The sequence below is a fragment of the Hemisphaericaspora subhashii genome, assembly GCF_019202705.1.
Source record: "Hemisphaericaspora subhashii strain CBS 10753 chromosome Unknown scaffold15, whole genome shotgun sequence".
Lineage (NCBI taxonomy): Eukaryota > Fungi > Ascomycota > Pichiomycetes > Serinales > Debaryomycetaceae > Hemisphaericaspora > Hemisphaericaspora subhashii.
In genome coordinates, this window is record NW_026057436.1 from 135,520 (window position 1) to 153,954 (window position 18,435).

The window sequence follows — 18,435 nt, forward strand, 5'->3', positions numbered from 1 at the left end:
TATTTTTTTTTGGTTGTTGTTGTTGTTGTTATTTTCTGTTGTTAGTTAAGTTAACTTTACAAGTAATAGAAAAGTTGGTTGATATTTATTTTTTCTACTGTCTTAAAAAATTTTCACTTTTACTTAACCCTTTTATTTGTATTCGTAATAACCTTTATTGTATGGTAATAACCTTTTATTTGTATTCGTAATATAAAGATGAAGATCAACTGTGAAATAAATGGAGAAGAATTTCTCGAATTTGATGAGAGTAATGCTATATTGATGGATCATATAGGTAATAATTTGGTAGAACAACTGAAGAAAGTATTTAAACTTGATGGATTCGAGTCTCATTGCCGCTTAGGAGGAGACCTACCTGATGAACAATTGAAACAGTTCTGTGATCTTATAGATGAACAATATGGCGATTTATACGTCCGTCACATAGGAAAAGACTGGAAGTTGTTCAAGGAATTTGAATGGACTGAACCGGGGTTAGTAGTGGTATGGTTTACAAAAAAAGATTCGGATGATTTGGTTGCCTTTTTTGCATTCAAAGTTTGTTTAAACGATGAGGACAAATTAGTTTTGCATTTGTGTGAAAATCACATGTCCAAGGCATTCAAAGATATGGGTTATGGATATTCATTAAGCAAGCAATTTAATGACTTTTGTCACACAACCCGCTATATTGACATCAACAAGGAACTTCTCTAACTGTGTTTGCCGAAAATATAAGGGGCCCACCAATGGTACACAAATTTAGATTATTCTTTGACCAAGGGGCTCGCCCCACAGATAAAGTTTTGATGGTAAAGTGATTTAGCCTGCTTATTATCTAATGAGAAGGAAACTCAAAAGAGGGTAAGCTATATCGAATCAGAAGCCCCCCGCAACCAGTTTTATTATTAACTAACAAAGCCATGGAATGTAAGAACTCAGATTTAGAAAATGACTCAACATACATGTAATTAAAACATTTTTGCTAGCCTTATCAGTTACTAGTACTTTAAGGTTAGAGTTCAATCAACTTTTCTTTAAGTATGACTCAATTGTTACTATGGCTATAAATTTGTATGAATATCTATCAGTAAATTTTTGTATCTTCCGAATGTCTATCAATACTAGCCAATCACTTGTTCATCTTTTCTATCTACCTTCTCTTAAGGCGGGGGACCGGCGCTTCAACTCAGCCACTATCTGGAATACACTTGGTAGCTCTACCACTTTTCACTCATATGGTATGACCCATAATTGATGGTTGGTACTATTGCTATAGACGAACTGCTAAGGGGTTATTAGACCACCTAAAGCATAACCTATTAAAACCAATACCCTAGCAGCTACATAGGTTGGGACTGAACGTGACATAGATTGCCTCGGGGTGATTGTTAGGTTTGATATTGCCTCAGCTTTCAATTTCTCCTGGGCCGGCTATTGAAAACATATGTAATGCCTCTGTGTACAACTTGCTATTCCTAGTACTTTTGTGTTTATTTCACTTTCTACGTTTGTATACTTTAAGTTGGAATGCAATTATTATCCATCTTTTTGCAATAAAACTTGCCAATATTCCTTTTTTTGTTGATTTGAATATTTTCGCAATCCCACTCTTAGACGAATAACTGGATGGGATATCATAGGACCTTGGCAAAATATCATTAAAGGTGTCACACAAGTGTACTTTCCATCAATTCAAGATTCATTCATTAAAGTGCGCTTTTTTTGCAACCAAATAAACACAGACCTTTGTTGGGATGGGGTACTATGCATCTAGTTGACCTGGTCTACTGAAAAAAAACACCTAAATGAGGTTAAAGTAATCAGTGATATATGTCAGAGAACCTCACTTTACTAATTAAAGAAATGAATGTTAAATGAATGGTTTGTATCCTTTTTTAATCATTCCATAAGTAAGAATTTATTTTGATTACGTAATCAAGATATGGAAATTTAATTTTTTCTTTGTTGTTTGATATTTCCAACCAACCAAAACTGCGCTAGAAAATTTTCAACACTCAGGCATCAACAGAGCCATAGAGACTATTATCCTTTTAATACTTTAGGGGGGATAAACTATACACAAGAGCATATAAATATACGCGCTATGTTTGCCAGAGTAAATAGATTGATATTTGGTAGACCCAACATATCATCATCTATCACTTCCAATATAATCAAATCATCACAAATCATCAAAACACAACCATTCTCCACATCATTGGTGAATCAACAAGGACCATCTATTTCATCTACATTAAACAAACATGGACTTCAATCCAAGAAAATCTCCGCCAACAATAGTGCCACTGAACGTGTTGTTTTTTGGAAATTATATGCTCATTTTAATAAACATAATACTAGATGTCAATTAGTTGCCGTAGTTGAAGATATTAAATTCATGGAAAATAATCCTCATTTATCATATAATGAACAAGTATTATATTATTTACAATTACCTCATAAAACAAAAGTAACAATATCTGCTGGTCAATTGGGTTTTAGAAAATCTCAAAGACAAGAATATGAAGCTGGTTTCCAAGTTGCAACTAAAATGTTTCAAACTATTCAAGAACAAAATTTAATTGGTCCTGATGAAAAAGTAGAAATCGTGATGAAGAATTTTGGTAAAGGTAGACAAGCATTTCAAGATGCTTTATTAGGTAAAGAAGGTTCAGCTCTTAGAAAGAATGTGGTAAGAATGACTGATGCAACTGTTTTGAAATTCGGGGGGTCTCGTTCAAAGAAACTCCGTCGTTTATAGAGTGTTTATATTGGAGTATTTTGCCTTATATGTATATATATATTCTCTTGTATATATTTAATTTACAGTTAGTGTGAGTTTATGGATGTATTGATTATATTGAGAGTATGTTGATATTAGGTGAGATTCCGAGAGGTAGGGCATGAACCCTAAACTTGGAGCAAGTGCACGTGATGGTATTATATGCAGAATTCATCCGTTTTGTCATTCACACGACAATATAGTTCTCACTACTAAAATTCTTTTTTTTCTTAGTGATACAGAAATTTGCTACTCACGTGATCAAATTTCTTAGTTTAGTCTCACTCTCTCTATTGTGTTACTCTGTTGTTTGCACTGTGCGAAATGGTACTGCGAAAATTTCTTTAATTTTTCAGTCTATACAAAATTTTTTTTATATTTTTGAATAAGTTCATTTTATTAGGTTATAATCAAACAGTACAAAATGGCTCGTATGTTATTAAAAGAGAATAACTTATACTGGATTAGACATGGAAAGAGAGTGAACGTATATCTATCGTTATGTTGAATGTTTGAAATTATGGGGACATCTACAAGTTTGATGAAATCCGATGAAAAAGTTTTTCACTGAGAGTAAATAATCGAGATGGAATTTGATGAAAGGGGGACAATATGTACAACTATCAAACTAGAGGCAGTTCATGTCGACTTCTTGAACTAGTATGATTAAATACATCAACTATTTTGAACTTTTGAGAGAGAATACTACTACTATTACTACCAAATTCGATATCAAAGTTCAAGTCAGAAAAACACTGTCAGATTTCACCAAACGAATAACTACTATCTACTACAATTAAAATGAAATCAATAGAGTGTGAGTTTCCGTCTTCACAGTGCAGAGTGTTATTATTTATACGGGAAGTCATCCTATTCTCATGCATCGACCCTCCTCCTTATTAGTATCCACCAAATATTCAATCACGATGACCGAACTCTTTCCATATTCTCATATCCAGCCTAACCCCAACAAAGATCAATAATACTAACATTACTTTTTTAGCAAACACCAAAGCTACCGCTGCCAAGAAAGCCGCTTTAAAGGGTACCAACGCCTCCAAGGCTCTTAAAGTTAGAACCTCTACTACTTTCAGATTACCAAAGACTTTAAAGTTATCTAGATCTCCAAAATACGCCCGTAAGTCTGTCCCACACTACACCAGATTAGATGCTTACAAGATCATCCAATCCCCAATTGCTTCTGAAACCGCCATGAAGAAGGTTGAAGATGGTAACATTTTAGTTTTCCAAGTTGATTTAAAAGCCAACAAGCACCAAATCAAGGCTGCTGTTAAGGAATTATATAACGTTGATGTCTTATATGTTAACACTTTAGTTAGACCAAATGGTACTAAGAAGGCTTATATCAGATTAACTGCTGATCATGATGCTTTGGATGTTGCTAACAGAATCGGTTACATCTAATCGATTTTGAAAAAAGTCCTTTTTGTATAGTTTAATATTTAATAAAACAGGAGTATATTTTACGAGAATGACCTATAGCTACACACCTTTTGTATTTTAATTATAAAGAGATTATCAATTATATCTTTAGAAAACGAACTAATTACTTATCATATGTAAATATATCTATCTATTCTGAAGAAGATCATCAAGAGTAGATTCCAACCCCCAATACCAAACTTTCATATCATCTTCTTCCTCCCCTTCAAAACATTTCTTAACTCTAATCTTCCTAAACCTATCCCATCTCCCCATCAAATCATCCAACCCCCTCTCTAAATCCCCCAATATATCATACACCTCCTCCACCTCTCTCACACCCACAAACCTACATAACTCCTCCTCACTCCGTAATTCAACCAATACTCTACAACTCGTTCCGTCAGTATCATCATCACTCACGACAAATTTAATCGGGGCAAGTTTCATAGTCCTCAAATATGGTTTAATCACAATCATCCCCGTGTTTGGGATGGATCCAATTATCTTCCCGTCGAATTGAAATATCTTCCCCGGGGTGGATTCTGAGAGGCAGAGGTTTTTGATGGTGGTGCGGGTGAGAATGGCCTGCGAGGTCGTGAGTGACCATTGCGAGGATGCGACGAATGTTGTATTGCTGGAAGTGTCGGCTTCTTGTTCTTCTTGGGTGCTGGTGGTTGGTGGGTGTTGTGATGGTTGGGGTAAGAGAGTTTTGGGGACTTGGAGTTGTGGGGTGGAATATTGGGTGTCTGAGTCGGTGGTGGTGTTTGTGATTTGACTGGCTGGGATTGGCGATAATGGTGATTGGAACGCCGGTGGGGCTGATACTGGAGGTGGTGGTGGTGGTGGAGGTTGGGTGAATAGAGGAAGTTGTGAATCTGATGCCACTTTATTATGACCAAACAACAAATCAGTCCCCGTATGTCTTCTCTTGGCAGGAGGTGCCCCAGAAGCAGGATATTCCCCATGGAATTGAGATTCCAACTTTGGTTGAGTCTCATCATATCTTCCACAAAATTTCGAAAGTTTATAAGTATGTGACGTAATCTTGAAATATCTCCCTTTCGTCATCGATTCAAGTCTTTTGATTAATCCTATCATACTTAAATACATCTCAGTATCTCCAAACACGTCAGCGAAATTCTTGTCATTGGCAATCTCGATATAATTCATCGATTGACCAACAAGACTTTGCAATTCAGGATTCACCCCAAGTCTGAAATCGATCTTGGCGAAGAGGAAATCGTTGGATAGGTTAGTCCATCGAGTTTTCACATATTCACCTCCGTTGTCATTGGTTAAGAAACTTCGTAATGTTTTCTTTATTTCGTCAAATTGTTTTGGGGTGATTTCACAGGTGAATAATTTAGACGGATCAATTTCGATTTGATTTATTTTGTAGGGGTTTTTCGTCATTTGGTTTGTGAGTTCAGGTGGTGTAGTAGGTGAGAGGAACGGAGTTGGGTGGAGGATGGTGGAGAGGTCGGTGAAGACTATTATTCCCTTGGGGGTGGTTTTTGATTTGAAGAGACCAAGTAGGAGGATGGGGAGTTTGATTCGGATGCTGGATGATGATGAGGAGGAGTTGAGGATATCGAAAGGGGATGGGAGGTCTGTGAGGGAGGTATATGTCTGTGCTGGCATTGTCTGTACTTTGTTTGGGGTCTACCTTGGTTATGTCTATTGTACGATTTATTTTTATTAGCCTCGTTGATTTTACGACGCGTTTAATAATTTTTCAAACCCTTTCTCATCTCGTCAATTCTCTTCTAATCATCACAAGACACCCACACCCAATGTCATCAAAAAGTAAGTGTCCACCCCTCAATTCCTCTCTCGCCATTCTCGCAATCACTAACACACCCCATTCTAGGAAAACTCCCAAGAATACCAAGACTCAAACCACAATCCACCCCCACAACCACCACCACCCCAATCACAGCCCAAGACTATCTCGAACAAGCCACCACCAATGAAGAATCCGGAGACAGATGGCTAGGTTCCGATATACCCAAAGCACTCCGCTTCTATCAAAAAGCCCACGTTGCCTATCTTACATCTCTTCACCTCGGGACAAGTCCTGATCCTGAAACGGTGTATAATTCCGCTAGGTTGATGTTTCATGTTTGGAACCTATTCAAAGACGGGAATATTATCATGGATGAGATTCCGGAGTTGAATGTGGGTTCGGATTCGGTGGTGGTGGGATTGGATGAGATTGTGAGGGTGCATGAACTGGCTGTGAATGTGAGTGTGAACACTGGGGGGAAAGTGGATGGGGATTTGTTGTATAATCTAGCAGTGGTGTATACTGAGTTATTAGACGATGATGGGGGAGATAGGGATATGGAGATGGATGAGGTGGTTGGGGTGTATATGAAGGCGAGTAAGGTGTTTGAGGAGTTGATTGGACGACAGTGTGGCGATTTGGAGAGATTTGTTGGTGAATTGAATGAGATTGATGGGGGTGGGAGCAGTAGTGGTGGGAATGGCAATGGGAGTCCTGGGGAGTCGAAACAAGAAGAAGAGGAATATGAGAGTGGAGAGGTTATCCAACCGGTTGATATTTATGATACGGTACTTGCAGGATATAAACTAATTCAATCCGTGTATGAACATATTCAACTGGATTCCCAAATCGATTATATTAATCAACTAACTGCCGAATTATTACAATTGTGTGATAATACAACCAGTACATTAATCGACAATTTCAGTATCAAATCCCCTCATCCCATGCTCGAAAACCTATCACAAGATCATATCAATGAATTAATCATCGCTAAGACATTAATCATCGGATTGACATATACTGATATATTTCAAGTCATAGATCTTTGGAAGCAGAACCCAACTCTTCCAGACATACCAGAACGGTATATGATTGCATCCGACAATATCCAAACCATATTAGACCGTCATGATATTTCAATCTCCAATTATTCAAACCTGGAAATGGTTTGGAAATGTCTATCTGAACAAACCAACTTCTTGAAATCAGCTCAAGAACTCTTAAACCAGCAGATAACCACCAAGAGAAAATCACCCACAGGATTAGGCACCTTGATTGCCCAATTAAGTGGCGTAATTATTGCTAGGGCCGATATAGATCTTCAACGAAGTCAAATCACCGGATATGAACCGGCGGAAAAGAACAAGGAAGTGTTGGTGAATAATTGTCGAAATTTACTCAAGAGTGCGATGAATATTGCCAATAGCAATGGAGGATTACGAGAACTAGCAATGGAGAAATTACAGCGAGAGAAGAAAAAGAGTGAACTGGTATTTCGATTATGTTTGATTGAAAATAAACTGTCTATTGAAGAATTGGATAAGATATTAACTAGAAAACGTTGGATTAATGAAGTGAATGGGATTAAACGGTTGGGTTATTATGATGTATCTGGAATTCAGACATTATCATTAGGGTCATAGTTCCATATTGGCTGGGATATCGGTTAGATTATTTAGTAATACTTTATTTGGATCCATACTATGATTATCATTGGTTGTTTTGCAAGGAATAGCAACTTCTTTTGCAAATATAGAACTATCTAGATATTGTATGTTTCTATCATTATTCCTACTATTATGAACTATTAGTTGTAGTAGATTGAACTTAATTAAGTATATAAACCACAATAGTATTTTCATTTTATGCGATGAGTATATTAAGTTAATAGATAGTAAGTGCTAGCAGCAACGACAGTAATAAGTAGCAAGTGCAGTAGTAAGTGTATAATGAAGATGAATAGAAAGATGTAAAAGATAAAGAAGATGAGGTGTATATCTTTTAATTTATAAATAGAAAGTATGATGTGTTTCAAAGTCACGTTTTTTGCCATTACAACAAAACGGTTGCTTGTTTGATACACACGTTTTTCTGTTTTTCTCGGTCGTTTCAAAATTTCTTAGTAATCATTATTACTATTAACAAATGAAACACAACTACAACTATAAACGATAACTTACCACTACTCTCTTTGGATTAGTATGAATCTAGAAGGCATTTCAAGAATTCATAGAATAAGATAAGTAGTTGCACAGAATTGACTTTATTTTATTTCCAAATAGCTGCAAATTAATCAATAATTAAAGCTTTCCAATAAGTGAATAGAACCTTTTATTTGTATTGTAACATTCTGTCAAAACGATCTATTGATAAATCCTAACCCAGACACTTTCGTTCTAGATTCACTACCCTCAATTGTTTTGTTAGTAACGATTGGGGGCTGACCTCGGTTCAAATGGAACACTCTATTTGTAAATTGAAAGACATTGCATAATTCGGGGTTACGACATTTTTGAGTTGCAAAATGTCGCAGATCTTTTCGAGATAAAAGAAACATCCCAAAGCCCGATATCCAATTTGCCCCACCAATTGATTCTCCTAAAGATTATTTAAACTTTCTATTTCTATTCCTCTAAATAATTATAAATCTATATACAAAATAATAATAAAGGAATATTACTTATATACAAATGTTTTACTTGGAACCAGCTAATAATTTATCAAATGCAGGAATCAAAGATTGAGCTAAAGCAAATGAGAAAACCAATTTAGGACCAGTAGTTAATAATTTTGGAGTTAAACCTTTAAAGAAAGCACTAAAACCTTCATTTTTAATCATATTCTTTAAGATAGTAAAACCAGATTGTGGATTATTGAAATCTTTATTTTGAATTCTAGTCTTGATAACATCCAATGGAGCACTAACAATTAAAGATGATGAAGCACCAAAAATAGAAGTAATAAAATTTTGAGTCCAAGTAGCTTGAGAATAATCTTTTAATCCAAAAATATATTCTTTAGCAAATGAATTACCACCAAATAATGCAAATGAACCAGGAGCATTTCTTGCCATAGTCCAACCCCAACCTCTATATAAACTAAAACCTTCATCTTTAATAATTGTAAGGAAACCTCTACCACGGAATGATTCTGGGTTTGTTTGACGTTTAATCTTCAAGACATCCAAAGGCAACAAGACAACTTCACCAATACCAATTAAAGAACCAGCAGTAGCTGATAATAATGCTTTACCTGTCTTTGGACCAAATACTGCATCATAACTATCTTTGAAATTTTTACTTAAAAATTCATTAGCAAATGGTTGTCCACCATATTTATAAACACGTTGTAAAATCTTATAACAAGCAGCATATCCTAAACCAGGGAATAAAGAAAATAATCTTTTACCTAATGCTTGTTGTGCATGATCTCTAAAAATAACAGTATTTAAATGAGCAGTTGAATTGATTTTACCATGATTTGACATTAATCTTTTGGAAATGGTATCAACTGGATGAAAGACGGCAATTTCACAAATACCGGCACCGGCAGAACCAAGGACTCTGGCAATACCAGATTGTTTCTTATCAGTAGATGAATGAGCAGTTGGGGACATTATTAGGGATATTAAGCTACAGTTGAATCAAGAGAGTTTGATGGAAAGTGTATTTACGATTTATGAAAATGAAAAATTTTTTTTGTTTCATTGTTGATGTAAAATTTGAGTCAAATAAAAAATTTTTTACATCGCGGTTAATTTTTCTTGTTACTTAATTAGGGATGAAAGATGACTCAACCCAAAAATTCTATAACTTGACACGTGAAAACTAGGCGGATAAACCTATTTCTAGTAGTCAATCAGTTTCTCCTTTTAATCTTATTACATTTTCTCATTCTCCGGCCGAGCTTGATTTGAGTTCTCATATAATATACTTATCCCTCTTATTAAACCAAATAGCGACTGTTGCGCCGGGCAAATATTCTCCATGGATAAGCTTTGTAGAACAATTCTAGTCTTCTAATGCCTAACTACCGTTGATGAATCCACGAGCAGATCAGTAAACAGTTTGGAGTACAATCTTGAGCCTCTCCGTGGAATAAGCCTTTCTCCAGTAATGTCAAAATGCCAGTGTCTATGAATGTTGACATTTCAAGGCTAGCATAAAAACCTACAAAACTTGACAAACACATACTATATCCAAGAATCTTTACTAGCGTTAAATAGTTATGATTCTGGGTATCATTGGCTCATTGTTCATTAGCTAATTACAATTTGTACTTACACAGTAGAACATACGGGACTAGTCGTGTAATGTGTATCAATTTCATTGTGTGAGGTGTGGTTGTTTCTCTCTCTCTCCTCACTTTTTAATCTCAACCAATGAAAAAAATTTACAACCAACACATTGTTGTTCAATTGTTGTTGTTCTTTTTCGACAAAACACTTTTAATCCTTTTATGACTTAGAAGTAATCATATATGAATAAGAAGATACTTTGAATTAGATGATTCATTTTGCAAACATCGACTACATACAATGATAATATCTACTAACTATTATCACTCTGCTACCCAAAAAAATGGAAAAAGGAGGGTTGTAAATTGGATGATTCTGGCTAATTACCCCTTGTATTGGAAATCCTTCTAAAGAATATGTTAGTTAATCAAAAATGTTGTGTATTAAGGGTTAAACCCAGGAATGTCCATCTATCAATATATTAATCAATTAACAAACAATAATCACAATTTTTGTATTCAGTTCGAACTGAGACAAATTAAGAAGAGGGATTAAAATTTTACCTCCAAATTCCTTAAGTTTGATAGTTTCACTGACAGTCCTAGGAGGTAATTGAGAAAGAGTATAGTCAAATGTGTCAATTGATAGTTGATCCTCAGCCCAGTGTTTAAATGTTCAGCCTGTGACCAAAGATATATTTTCCTTGACCATATAATTCTGCAATTTTAATGTATAGTTCCCTTCCATTAAGAACTCCATAAATCCGATTAAAGAGGAATATTGTTTTTGGTCGATCAATTTTGCTGGTCTTGCTAACAGGAACGAATTTTCATCAAGTAGATAATCTCCAAGTGTCAAACCAAATGATGTATGATTATGTATGCATATATGAATCGTGACGCTACCCGAATCTTATTCTAATCTGTTGAGTTTCCTGATATAATTATTGCCAATCAATTGTTGTAAATTAATAATTTTTTTTGATTTTTGTATGTTTTCAGATGATATTTTTAGTGTATTGAAATGATTATTCAAAAGTGTATCTTTTATTATAAATGGGATTCATAATCACAGAATGTATGCGAGATGAAAGTCAGTCTCATTGGGTGTATAATTGCATAAACTACTGACACGATATTCAGGTCGTTTCACTTTCTGCTGTTTGTGCTTCGTGATGTTGCTTGATTTCTTCAAGGTGAGTTTCAGTTAAATCTTCAAGTAATAGAGCGCACATTGGTTTGGTGGTTTCAGCTTCTCACTCTGATCCGCGGTGTTTGTGGTTTGGTACCTTGAGAGAATATAATTCTTCTTTCCTGGAAGATATCTGATTTCTGGAGAGTATGCACCAAGTACATCTAAAAATCTGCTACTCGAAGCCGTGGTGTCAATTCCATCAATATGGTGACTTTGGCAAATAAAACCTCCAATAGCACGATCTGAACTGTCAGTGAAGATATAAGTTGTCTTATCTGGGTCATATATGAAAATCTTGGGTAATCTAATAAGATGTTGTTTCAATGATTCAAATGCTTTACGAGAAGCTTCAGTGTGTTCAATCTTAGTATGCTTTGCTGCCTTATCTTTGATTAAGTCTGTCAATGGTGCCGTATATTCTGACAAGTTGGGTATAAACTGCCTAAAAAAATTTGTGAAGTTGACGATTGATCTTACCTCGGTTGATGTGGTAGGAACATTCCAATTATGAATCGCTTGAACTTTGTCTTTGGTAGGAGTAATTTGACTTTCCGATATTGTATACCCTAAAAAATCAGCCTGTTGTTTCAATAACTTTGTCTTCTTTATATTAATCTGGAGACCGTGATGATTTAAAATGCTACAAACCTGCTTTACCTTCTCAATATGGTCTTGTAAGTTTTCATGATAAAATAAAATATCATCCATGTAGGAGAATACCCCTCCATCTCGTGGTAATATATCAACAAGGAATTGTGAAAAAACAAAAGGTGCATATTGACTGCGCCAAATGGTAGCGTCATGAAGTTGAAATTTCCCATATGTGTGATGATTCCAAATTTTCGTGAAGTGTCTGGAGTAACACCAATCTGATGGTAGGCCGCTTTCAAATCAAGAACCGAAAACCATCTTGATTTATTTAAAACACCGATTAGATCTCTAAAGTTATTTAAGTAACAAGGGACATTGAGTGGTTTGCTCTGGATAATACTGAGCGACTGGTGATCTGAAAAAACAATAACGTCTCCATTGCACAAATACTTGAACTTCAAAAATGTAACTTGATCCGGTTAATCTTCAAACCAGCTTCATTCAACAACCTCAAAACTGAGACATCATCATCCAAATGCTTCCTTAGTTCCAATTGTGGACTTGACGGAAATTAGCTAATGAATACAACGGAGCAGTTAATTCCAGAAAAGCAGCTATTAACAGTCTATAATAATTTATCAATCCTAACCATCTCAATAATTGTTTCTTATCCATTGGCAATGGATAATCTCCTAATTTCGTCATATGATCATCATCTAAAGTCTTCCCTTCAGGTGTGACCTTATATCCCAAAAACACGCCAGTAGAGGCAGCCAAATGCAACTTCATAGGATTTATCTTCAAACCAGCTTCATGTTTTTGGTGTTAATTTCAAGTTTGGGATCAAAATCCTTGTGACATCTAATAGTCGTTCTTAGTTCGATCATGGTTGGCCAATGGAAGGTGTAGTTGACGTGGCGAAGATTTGCTAAGACTGCAGATGGTTATCAACTTACGCAGAACAAATACACAGATGATATCCTAGCATGTTTTCTTGCATGTGAACAATGAAGCTAATGTTTATTTGATTATGGTTAAGTGTGGTGATGGTACAATAAACTCAAAAGTGAAACAACATCATCCAAATGCTTTCTTAGCTTCGACTGGACTCGACTTGTAAGTTGATACCAGTGGACCTTTGACAGCAATGTCGTCAATAAAGTTGAAAGCCACTTCCCCCAACTGAACATAATATCCTAGCAAGTATGTTTTGAAATTCACTAACACTGTTTATGAACCCTTGTGGCAACATTGAATACTTCAACAATCCAAGTTGAGTCATAAAACTTGTGGCATCACTCGTTTCAGAATGCAAAGGGATTTGAAAGTAAGCATTCTTCACATCGATCAAATTGTTAAACGCATTACCAGCAAATTCTGATGTCAAATCTTCAACACTCAATGGGTGAGCTCCTTCAAGTTCCACATTCTTATTCAATTCTCTCAAGTCAATCAACATTCTTGGGGTTTTGTTCTTTTTCATTATAAGGAACCATGGATTCCTATAAGTTTGCATCAGAAAATACCAACTGTCCCGCTTGAATCATCGAATGAAGTAATGGTATAGCTAAGTCGCTTTTGTTCCCCAATAGAATGTCTTAAGTCTCCAAGGTTCATGAGTTCCAAGATTTATCTTTACTAGAGGATGTACTTCAGGTTTTAAACGACCTGGAGACCCTCCCTCTAAATAGAAAACAGATTCGATGTCCCCGAGTTTCCTAATAAAATAATCACCTTCAGCCTTTGGTGGTTTGTTTACCACCTCATTCAAGATTATCTTTAACTTGTCATTATTTGAAATTTCAACAATTTCAGCTGGTTCAACATCAATATTATCACTAGGTTTTACACTAACAACTGGAATTCTTCTTAATTTTCCACCATAATAAATGAAACCTTCCTTATCCACAGATTCAGGATTATGCACGAGTGATAATTTATATTTATCTTGAAAATTGGTACCCAAAAGAACCGAACCAACAGGAGTATTATCATGGAGAAACATCAGAACCTGTAACTCTATCCCCTCAATGATCAACATAGTGTCCACATACTTCTTTAAAGTCAGCTCCATTTGATTTGCTGCCTTCATTGAAACTGGAAATTTCAACTGTTTGATTTCCAAATTTAACCCTACAATTGTCTTTGGATTGATCAATGTTGCTTGTGAACCATTATCAATCTTCAATCTCACTGGAATATTCCCAATCTATGCATCCACATAAATCTTAGACCCAACTAAATCATGAATACTATCATCAACTTTCACTTGATCTACTTCAAGTTTGGATCTCCCAGTAATGGTACAATAACAATTTCATCAACTTCAGGAATCTGTTGATTAGTCGCGCTCGTATAACGTAAGGTGGAAAAGTAAAGTATAAAGGAAAAAATATATATTAAAACTCTAAATACGAGACCCTGAAATGTCTGTATATTAGGAATATTTGGTAATTATTTGTTGATCCATCCAAAGGAAGATTCCGCAAGCAAAGTTAAAACAACTGGTTGAGAAGATTTATTGCTTTGCTTTGAATGTAACAAATCCTTGTTACCCAAACTACTAAATCATAATGCAATCTTGCTCGGGTTTATACAAAAGGAAATTTCGAATTGTTTTTATCGTCATCATATCCAGTTCGTCTTCATCTTTTAATGGAACACATAATTGAAATCCATTTTGATTGGGTACTTCTTTTATACAATCCAACATTTTAGATGCCGCAACATGCAACTTTTCAACAACATCTTGTTCAAAATTGTCTTCAACCTGGGTCTGGATAGATAGTTGTTCAAATGGAAGGTTATTGGGTGGTGCTTTTGTTGAATAATGATATAGATTAGTTTTCTCCTCGCTGATTTTACTGTTGGTGGCGATTTCAAAATGTCTTAGTTCTCGCATAACGTTTTCTTGTTCCTCAGTTGTATTCATGTAAATGTTAATATCATCCGCAAAAGAATAGTCTTTTCCAAAATAAGTTCAATGATCCATTACCAAAATTCTTAAAATGTCTAAAGTCATATTCATGTAAAAGGCAGTGAGTCTCATCAATGACAACGTTGATTTGGATCCCGGGATGGAGGCTTGTGTGTGAATAAACTAATGGTACGATAAAATGAGTACACCATGAGCAGAAAATTAATTGTACTGGAATAACCGAAAAAGGCAACAAACATATTGAAGAATGAAAGTGTATCCCGAAATGGTTCCAACCTGGGGGATAGCGAAAAAATGTTCACTAGCACGTTCTAAAACTTCTGGAATTCTTGCACGAAGGTTCTCAATATGTTCGTGCGTGACTTGCACAAAGCGGGCGACATCAACTTCTTTTGGCCAAATAGAAAGTAACAATCCGAAAGCGCATGCAGCAATTTGGTAGGATTTTCCTTGATGATGATGTTCAATTGATTTGAGATGTGTGATACCATAGTCATATAATAACTGATCAGCAACTTCATTAACATATTCTTTTCCATTATCAGTTTTGAGCTTCGTGAAATAACCAAACCGACAAATGAGATCTCGATAAAGAAAATCAGCAATAGCAGTGCCTGATAATTCCAGCATAGCACAGGCCTCCACCCCCACCCTGAAAATTCGTCACGGGCAACAACAAGATAATGATCATTGAGGAAGACTGTATCAATTACCACAGTATCAAAGAAAGCACCTGGAACATGTAGATAAAGTGGAGCAGCTTTCAGCATCGTACCATCATACTTCTGACAAGTGTCACAACTCTTAATAAATGCCTGGAGATATTCATGTAGGTTAACAATAAAATACATTGATGAAATATAGTTATAAGCATTCTGTTGTTTCAAATGTCCACGATCATCACGAACCACCTCACGAATCTGCTTAATGGACCCTGTATCTAAGACAACTGGCCCGGACTTCGTCACCCTTAAAATTCTGATTTTCGGAAATACTCCAAGCAGCTGCAAATGCTAATCTAATTGAACAGGGTAAATTTTCATCACGATACTACATGTTTCCAAATTAAATGTAAATTCAATTGTTTTCCTTCAGGTACTGGAATTACTTCCCCAGATGACACAGAGCTATCCTACTCAAACCAAAACCTACTATTGCTGATTGGACAGGTTTTGGTGGTTGTATTGATTGCTCTGCTTAGTCTGATCGCTGGTGTTGTTTTGATTGCTTTGTTATCTATAGTTCCCAGCTAAGTCATGATGCCTTATCTCGTGTGCAAGTTTTCTATGGGCACCCCTGAGCCGATTTCGACGACGAAGGGTAAGGTTACCCAAGAAAACTCATTCCAGTTGCCTTCTGTCAAACCGCTGATTTGTGAAGGACGAGGTTTCCAAGGAGGCTGACAAGGCGTCATGGGGTTTCTGTGGAATCCCTGAACGATTTGTGAAGGGTATATGGTTCCCAGAGTCCATATGATTTTTGCGAAAACCCCTGAATAGAGATTTTCTTGTGAAGGGCAAGGTTTTCTAGAAATCAAAAAGCTGAGTGTATATTGATCTATATAGAACTTTTCCTTTAATATATTCCTTTGCCTTTTTGTATTATAATCTTCTTAGAAACACGTATCTCGTGCAATTTCGCTTCATTGAGTTCACTCGGATCAATTTACCAGAGAGCAACCCCTTCCCCCAATATCATCGGATGTGGAACTACTATAAACAGAGTATAAAGATCAAGCAATTTCCTTTAGAGCATTGCAGTACTACAGTTTCAAAGAAAAGAAGATTATTATACAGTTAGCTTCTACATGCCAAGAACCAAGTCAAGCCCATAGTGCAAATAACGACATGGCCTTCATGTTGTTCGATAAACCATGATAGCTGCAACTTACTAGTGCCGATTACTGTGCACTCATATTCTCTGCAGTATCTCTCTGTTCTATTTTCTTCATCTTAATTGGGCTCCACGTCAAATACGTCGTCAATTTCTATCAGCATCATTGAATTCCACACCACTGAATCCCACACTTGTCTTCCAACTTAGATTGAGTCAACCCTTCTTCCTCTGAAATCAGATAAAAATCCATCACACAAACCAACTATTTGTCAGGTATCTAATTCAATATGAAAGGATTACACTGATCTATGAAATCCGGCCCAACTCTCGCCATATCGTAACACTGTCAATTCCTCTTCTTCATTGAATTCCACATGTAATTCTTCCAAAAGTATATCGCCCCCTTTGAAACCCACAAGAATTACCACCATTCAAATGCTTCTACCACCATCCTCAAAGTGGCAATGGAAACGTCCACCACCATTATTGAAACTGTTCCAACACCAACATTCAAATCGAAATCAAAATTCCCATCACTAACATTCAAACCCACATTGAAATTTTCCATCACCACAATTGAAGTGTCCATCAAAAATCGTCATCATCACCATCGTAATTGTCCATTACCAAAATATTGAAATCCTACTCTAATTATTGATCATATTCTTCATTTACCATTCCGACCTGGATCAAGTCAAACCTTCTTCCGGTGAAATCAGATGAAACCCAGTCATACAAAACTATCCATTGGTCAGGTGGATAATTCAGTATGAAAGGATTTATACCCGATCCATTTGAAATCCAGACCAACTCTCTCCAAATTGTATCATCACCAACTCTTGATTTCCATATGATTTAATATAAGGATGTGGTTGAGATGTGGTTGATTCAGAAGATAATGATTAATGGAATAGGGTGGAATAGGGAAATTTCATTTGGATAAAGTAAAGTACATGATGTTTCAATTTCGTTTCTGCGGTTTGAGTTTCTGTGGTTGAGTTTTTGGAGTTGAATTTTTGGAGTTTAATTTCTAAGTTTCGTATGCTTTTCATAACTTCATTTCCACAAAAATTTCTTTGAATATTGAAAAATGCAATGGCCTCTTCTGGGTTGATTGATAAGATTTAATCAAATTGTTGGCTCGATATATTTATTGAATTGGTGGATTTCTTTGTGAGCGGTAAAGATGATTTTTATATTTAAATAATTATTCAATTTTTTTCGCAATCTGAGCGTTTAAAGATTGTGCTGCAAATTTTTCAACAACCGCAAAAATACATAAAAAAAAATAAACCAAATAAATCTAGACCATAGACCAACACAGACCAATTCTAACCAAGGTAATCAACTACTTGTGGGGGTCTATGCTTCCTAGAGATCATGAGATTTCCGTGAAAACACCCTGAATAGAGATTATTCGTGAAGCACAAGGGTTTTAAGAAATCTAAGCTGAGTGCATATTTACATGGGAATTCCCGTTTAATAAAATCATTTGCTTTTTGTATTATCATCTCCTTTAAACAAATAATATATGAAAATGTATTTTATAGAGTTCATTCTTATTATGTTACTAGATAGTGAATGCTTCCCCTAGTATCGTCAGAGTGGTGTAACTAAGAGAGTTTGTAATAATTATA

The 18,435-nt window shown here is 35.7% G+C and overlaps 8 protein-coding genes across 8 annotated transcripts; 4 read left to right on the forward strand and 4 right to left on the reverse strand. All coding sequences in view use genetic code 12, as the record gives it.

The window, feature by feature from the left end:
• Positions 1 to 198: 198 nt before the first annotated feature.
• On the forward strand, positions 199 to 699 carry J8A68_005672 (uncharacterized protein; the record flags this gene model as incomplete). The annotated part of the gene is made up of 1 exon (XM_049409764.1): positions 199 to 699. The coding sequence occupies one exon, from the start codon at positions 199 to 201 to the stop codon at positions 697 to 699; it is 501 nt and encodes a 166-aa protein (XP_049261088.1).
• Positions 700 to 2,089: 1,390 nt separating this feature from the next.
• J8A68_005673 (mitochondrial 37S ribosomal protein YmS18) lies at positions 2,090 to 2,746 on the forward strand (the record flags this gene model as incomplete). Its single annotated transcript, XM_049409765.1, has 1 exon — positions 2,090 to 2,746. One exon carries the CDS (start codon positions 2,090 to 2,092, stop codon positions 2,744 to 2,746), a length of 657 nt encoding a protein of 218 aa, XP_049261089.1.
• Positions 2,747 to 3,191: 445 nt separating this feature from the next.
• On the forward strand, positions 3,192 to 4,192 carry RPL25 (60S ribosomal protein uL23; the record flags this gene model as incomplete). The annotated part of the gene is made up of 2 exons (XM_049409766.1): positions 3,192 to 3,198; positions 3,771 to 4,192. 2 exons carry the CDS (start codon positions 3,192 to 3,194, stop codon positions 4,190 to 4,192), a joined length of 429 nt encoding a protein of 142 aa, XP_049261090.1.
• A 165-nt stretch (positions 4,193 to 4,357) lies between these two features.
• J8A68_005675 (uncharacterized protein) lies at positions 4,358 to 5,626 on the reverse strand (the record flags this gene model as incomplete). Its single annotated transcript, XM_049409767.1, has 1 exon — positions 4,358 to 5,626. The coding sequence occupies one exon, from the start codon at positions 5,624 to 5,626 to the stop codon at positions 4,358 to 4,360; it is 1,269 nt and encodes a 422-aa protein (XP_049261091.1).
• A 380-nt stretch (positions 5,627 to 6,006) lies between these two features.
• Positions 6,007 to 7,645, forward strand: J8A68_005676 (uncharacterized protein; the record flags this gene model as incomplete). Its single annotated transcript, XM_049409768.1, has 2 exons — positions 6,007 to 6,019; positions 6,084 to 7,645. The coding sequence occupies 2 exons, from the start codon at positions 6,007 to 6,009 to the stop codon at positions 7,643 to 7,645; spliced, it is 1,575 nt and encodes a 524-aa protein (XP_049261092.1).
• Positions 7,646 to 8,697: 1,052 nt separating this feature from the next.
• Positions 8,698 to 9,618, reverse strand: YHM1 (Yhm1p; the record flags this gene model as incomplete). Its single annotated transcript, XM_049409769.1, has 1 exon — positions 8,698 to 9,618. The coding sequence occupies one exon, from the start codon at positions 9,616 to 9,618 to the stop codon at positions 8,698 to 8,700; it is 921 nt and encodes a 306-aa protein (XP_049261093.1).
• A 1,827-nt stretch (positions 9,619 to 11,445) lies between these two features.
• Positions 11,446 to 13,540, reverse strand: J8A68_005678 (reverse transcriptase family protein; the record flags this gene model as incomplete). Its single annotated transcript, XM_049409770.1, has 3 exons — positions 11,446 to 12,286; positions 12,611 to 12,822; positions 13,250 to 13,540. 3 exons carry the CDS (start codon positions 13,538 to 13,540, stop codon positions 11,446 to 11,448), a joined length of 1,344 nt encoding a protein of 447 aa, XP_049261094.1.
• A 51-nt stretch (positions 13,541 to 13,591) lies between these two features.
• J8A68_005679 (uncharacterized protein) lies at positions 13,592 to 16,376 on the reverse strand (the record flags this gene model as incomplete). The annotated part of the gene is made up of 4 exons (XM_049409771.1): positions 13,592 to 14,233; positions 15,332 to 15,614; positions 15,746 to 15,921; positions 16,257 to 16,376. 4 exons carry the CDS (start codon positions 16,374 to 16,376, stop codon positions 13,592 to 13,594), a joined length of 1,221 nt encoding a protein of 406 aa, XP_049261095.1.
• Positions 16,377 to 18,435: the final 2,059 nt, after the last annotated feature.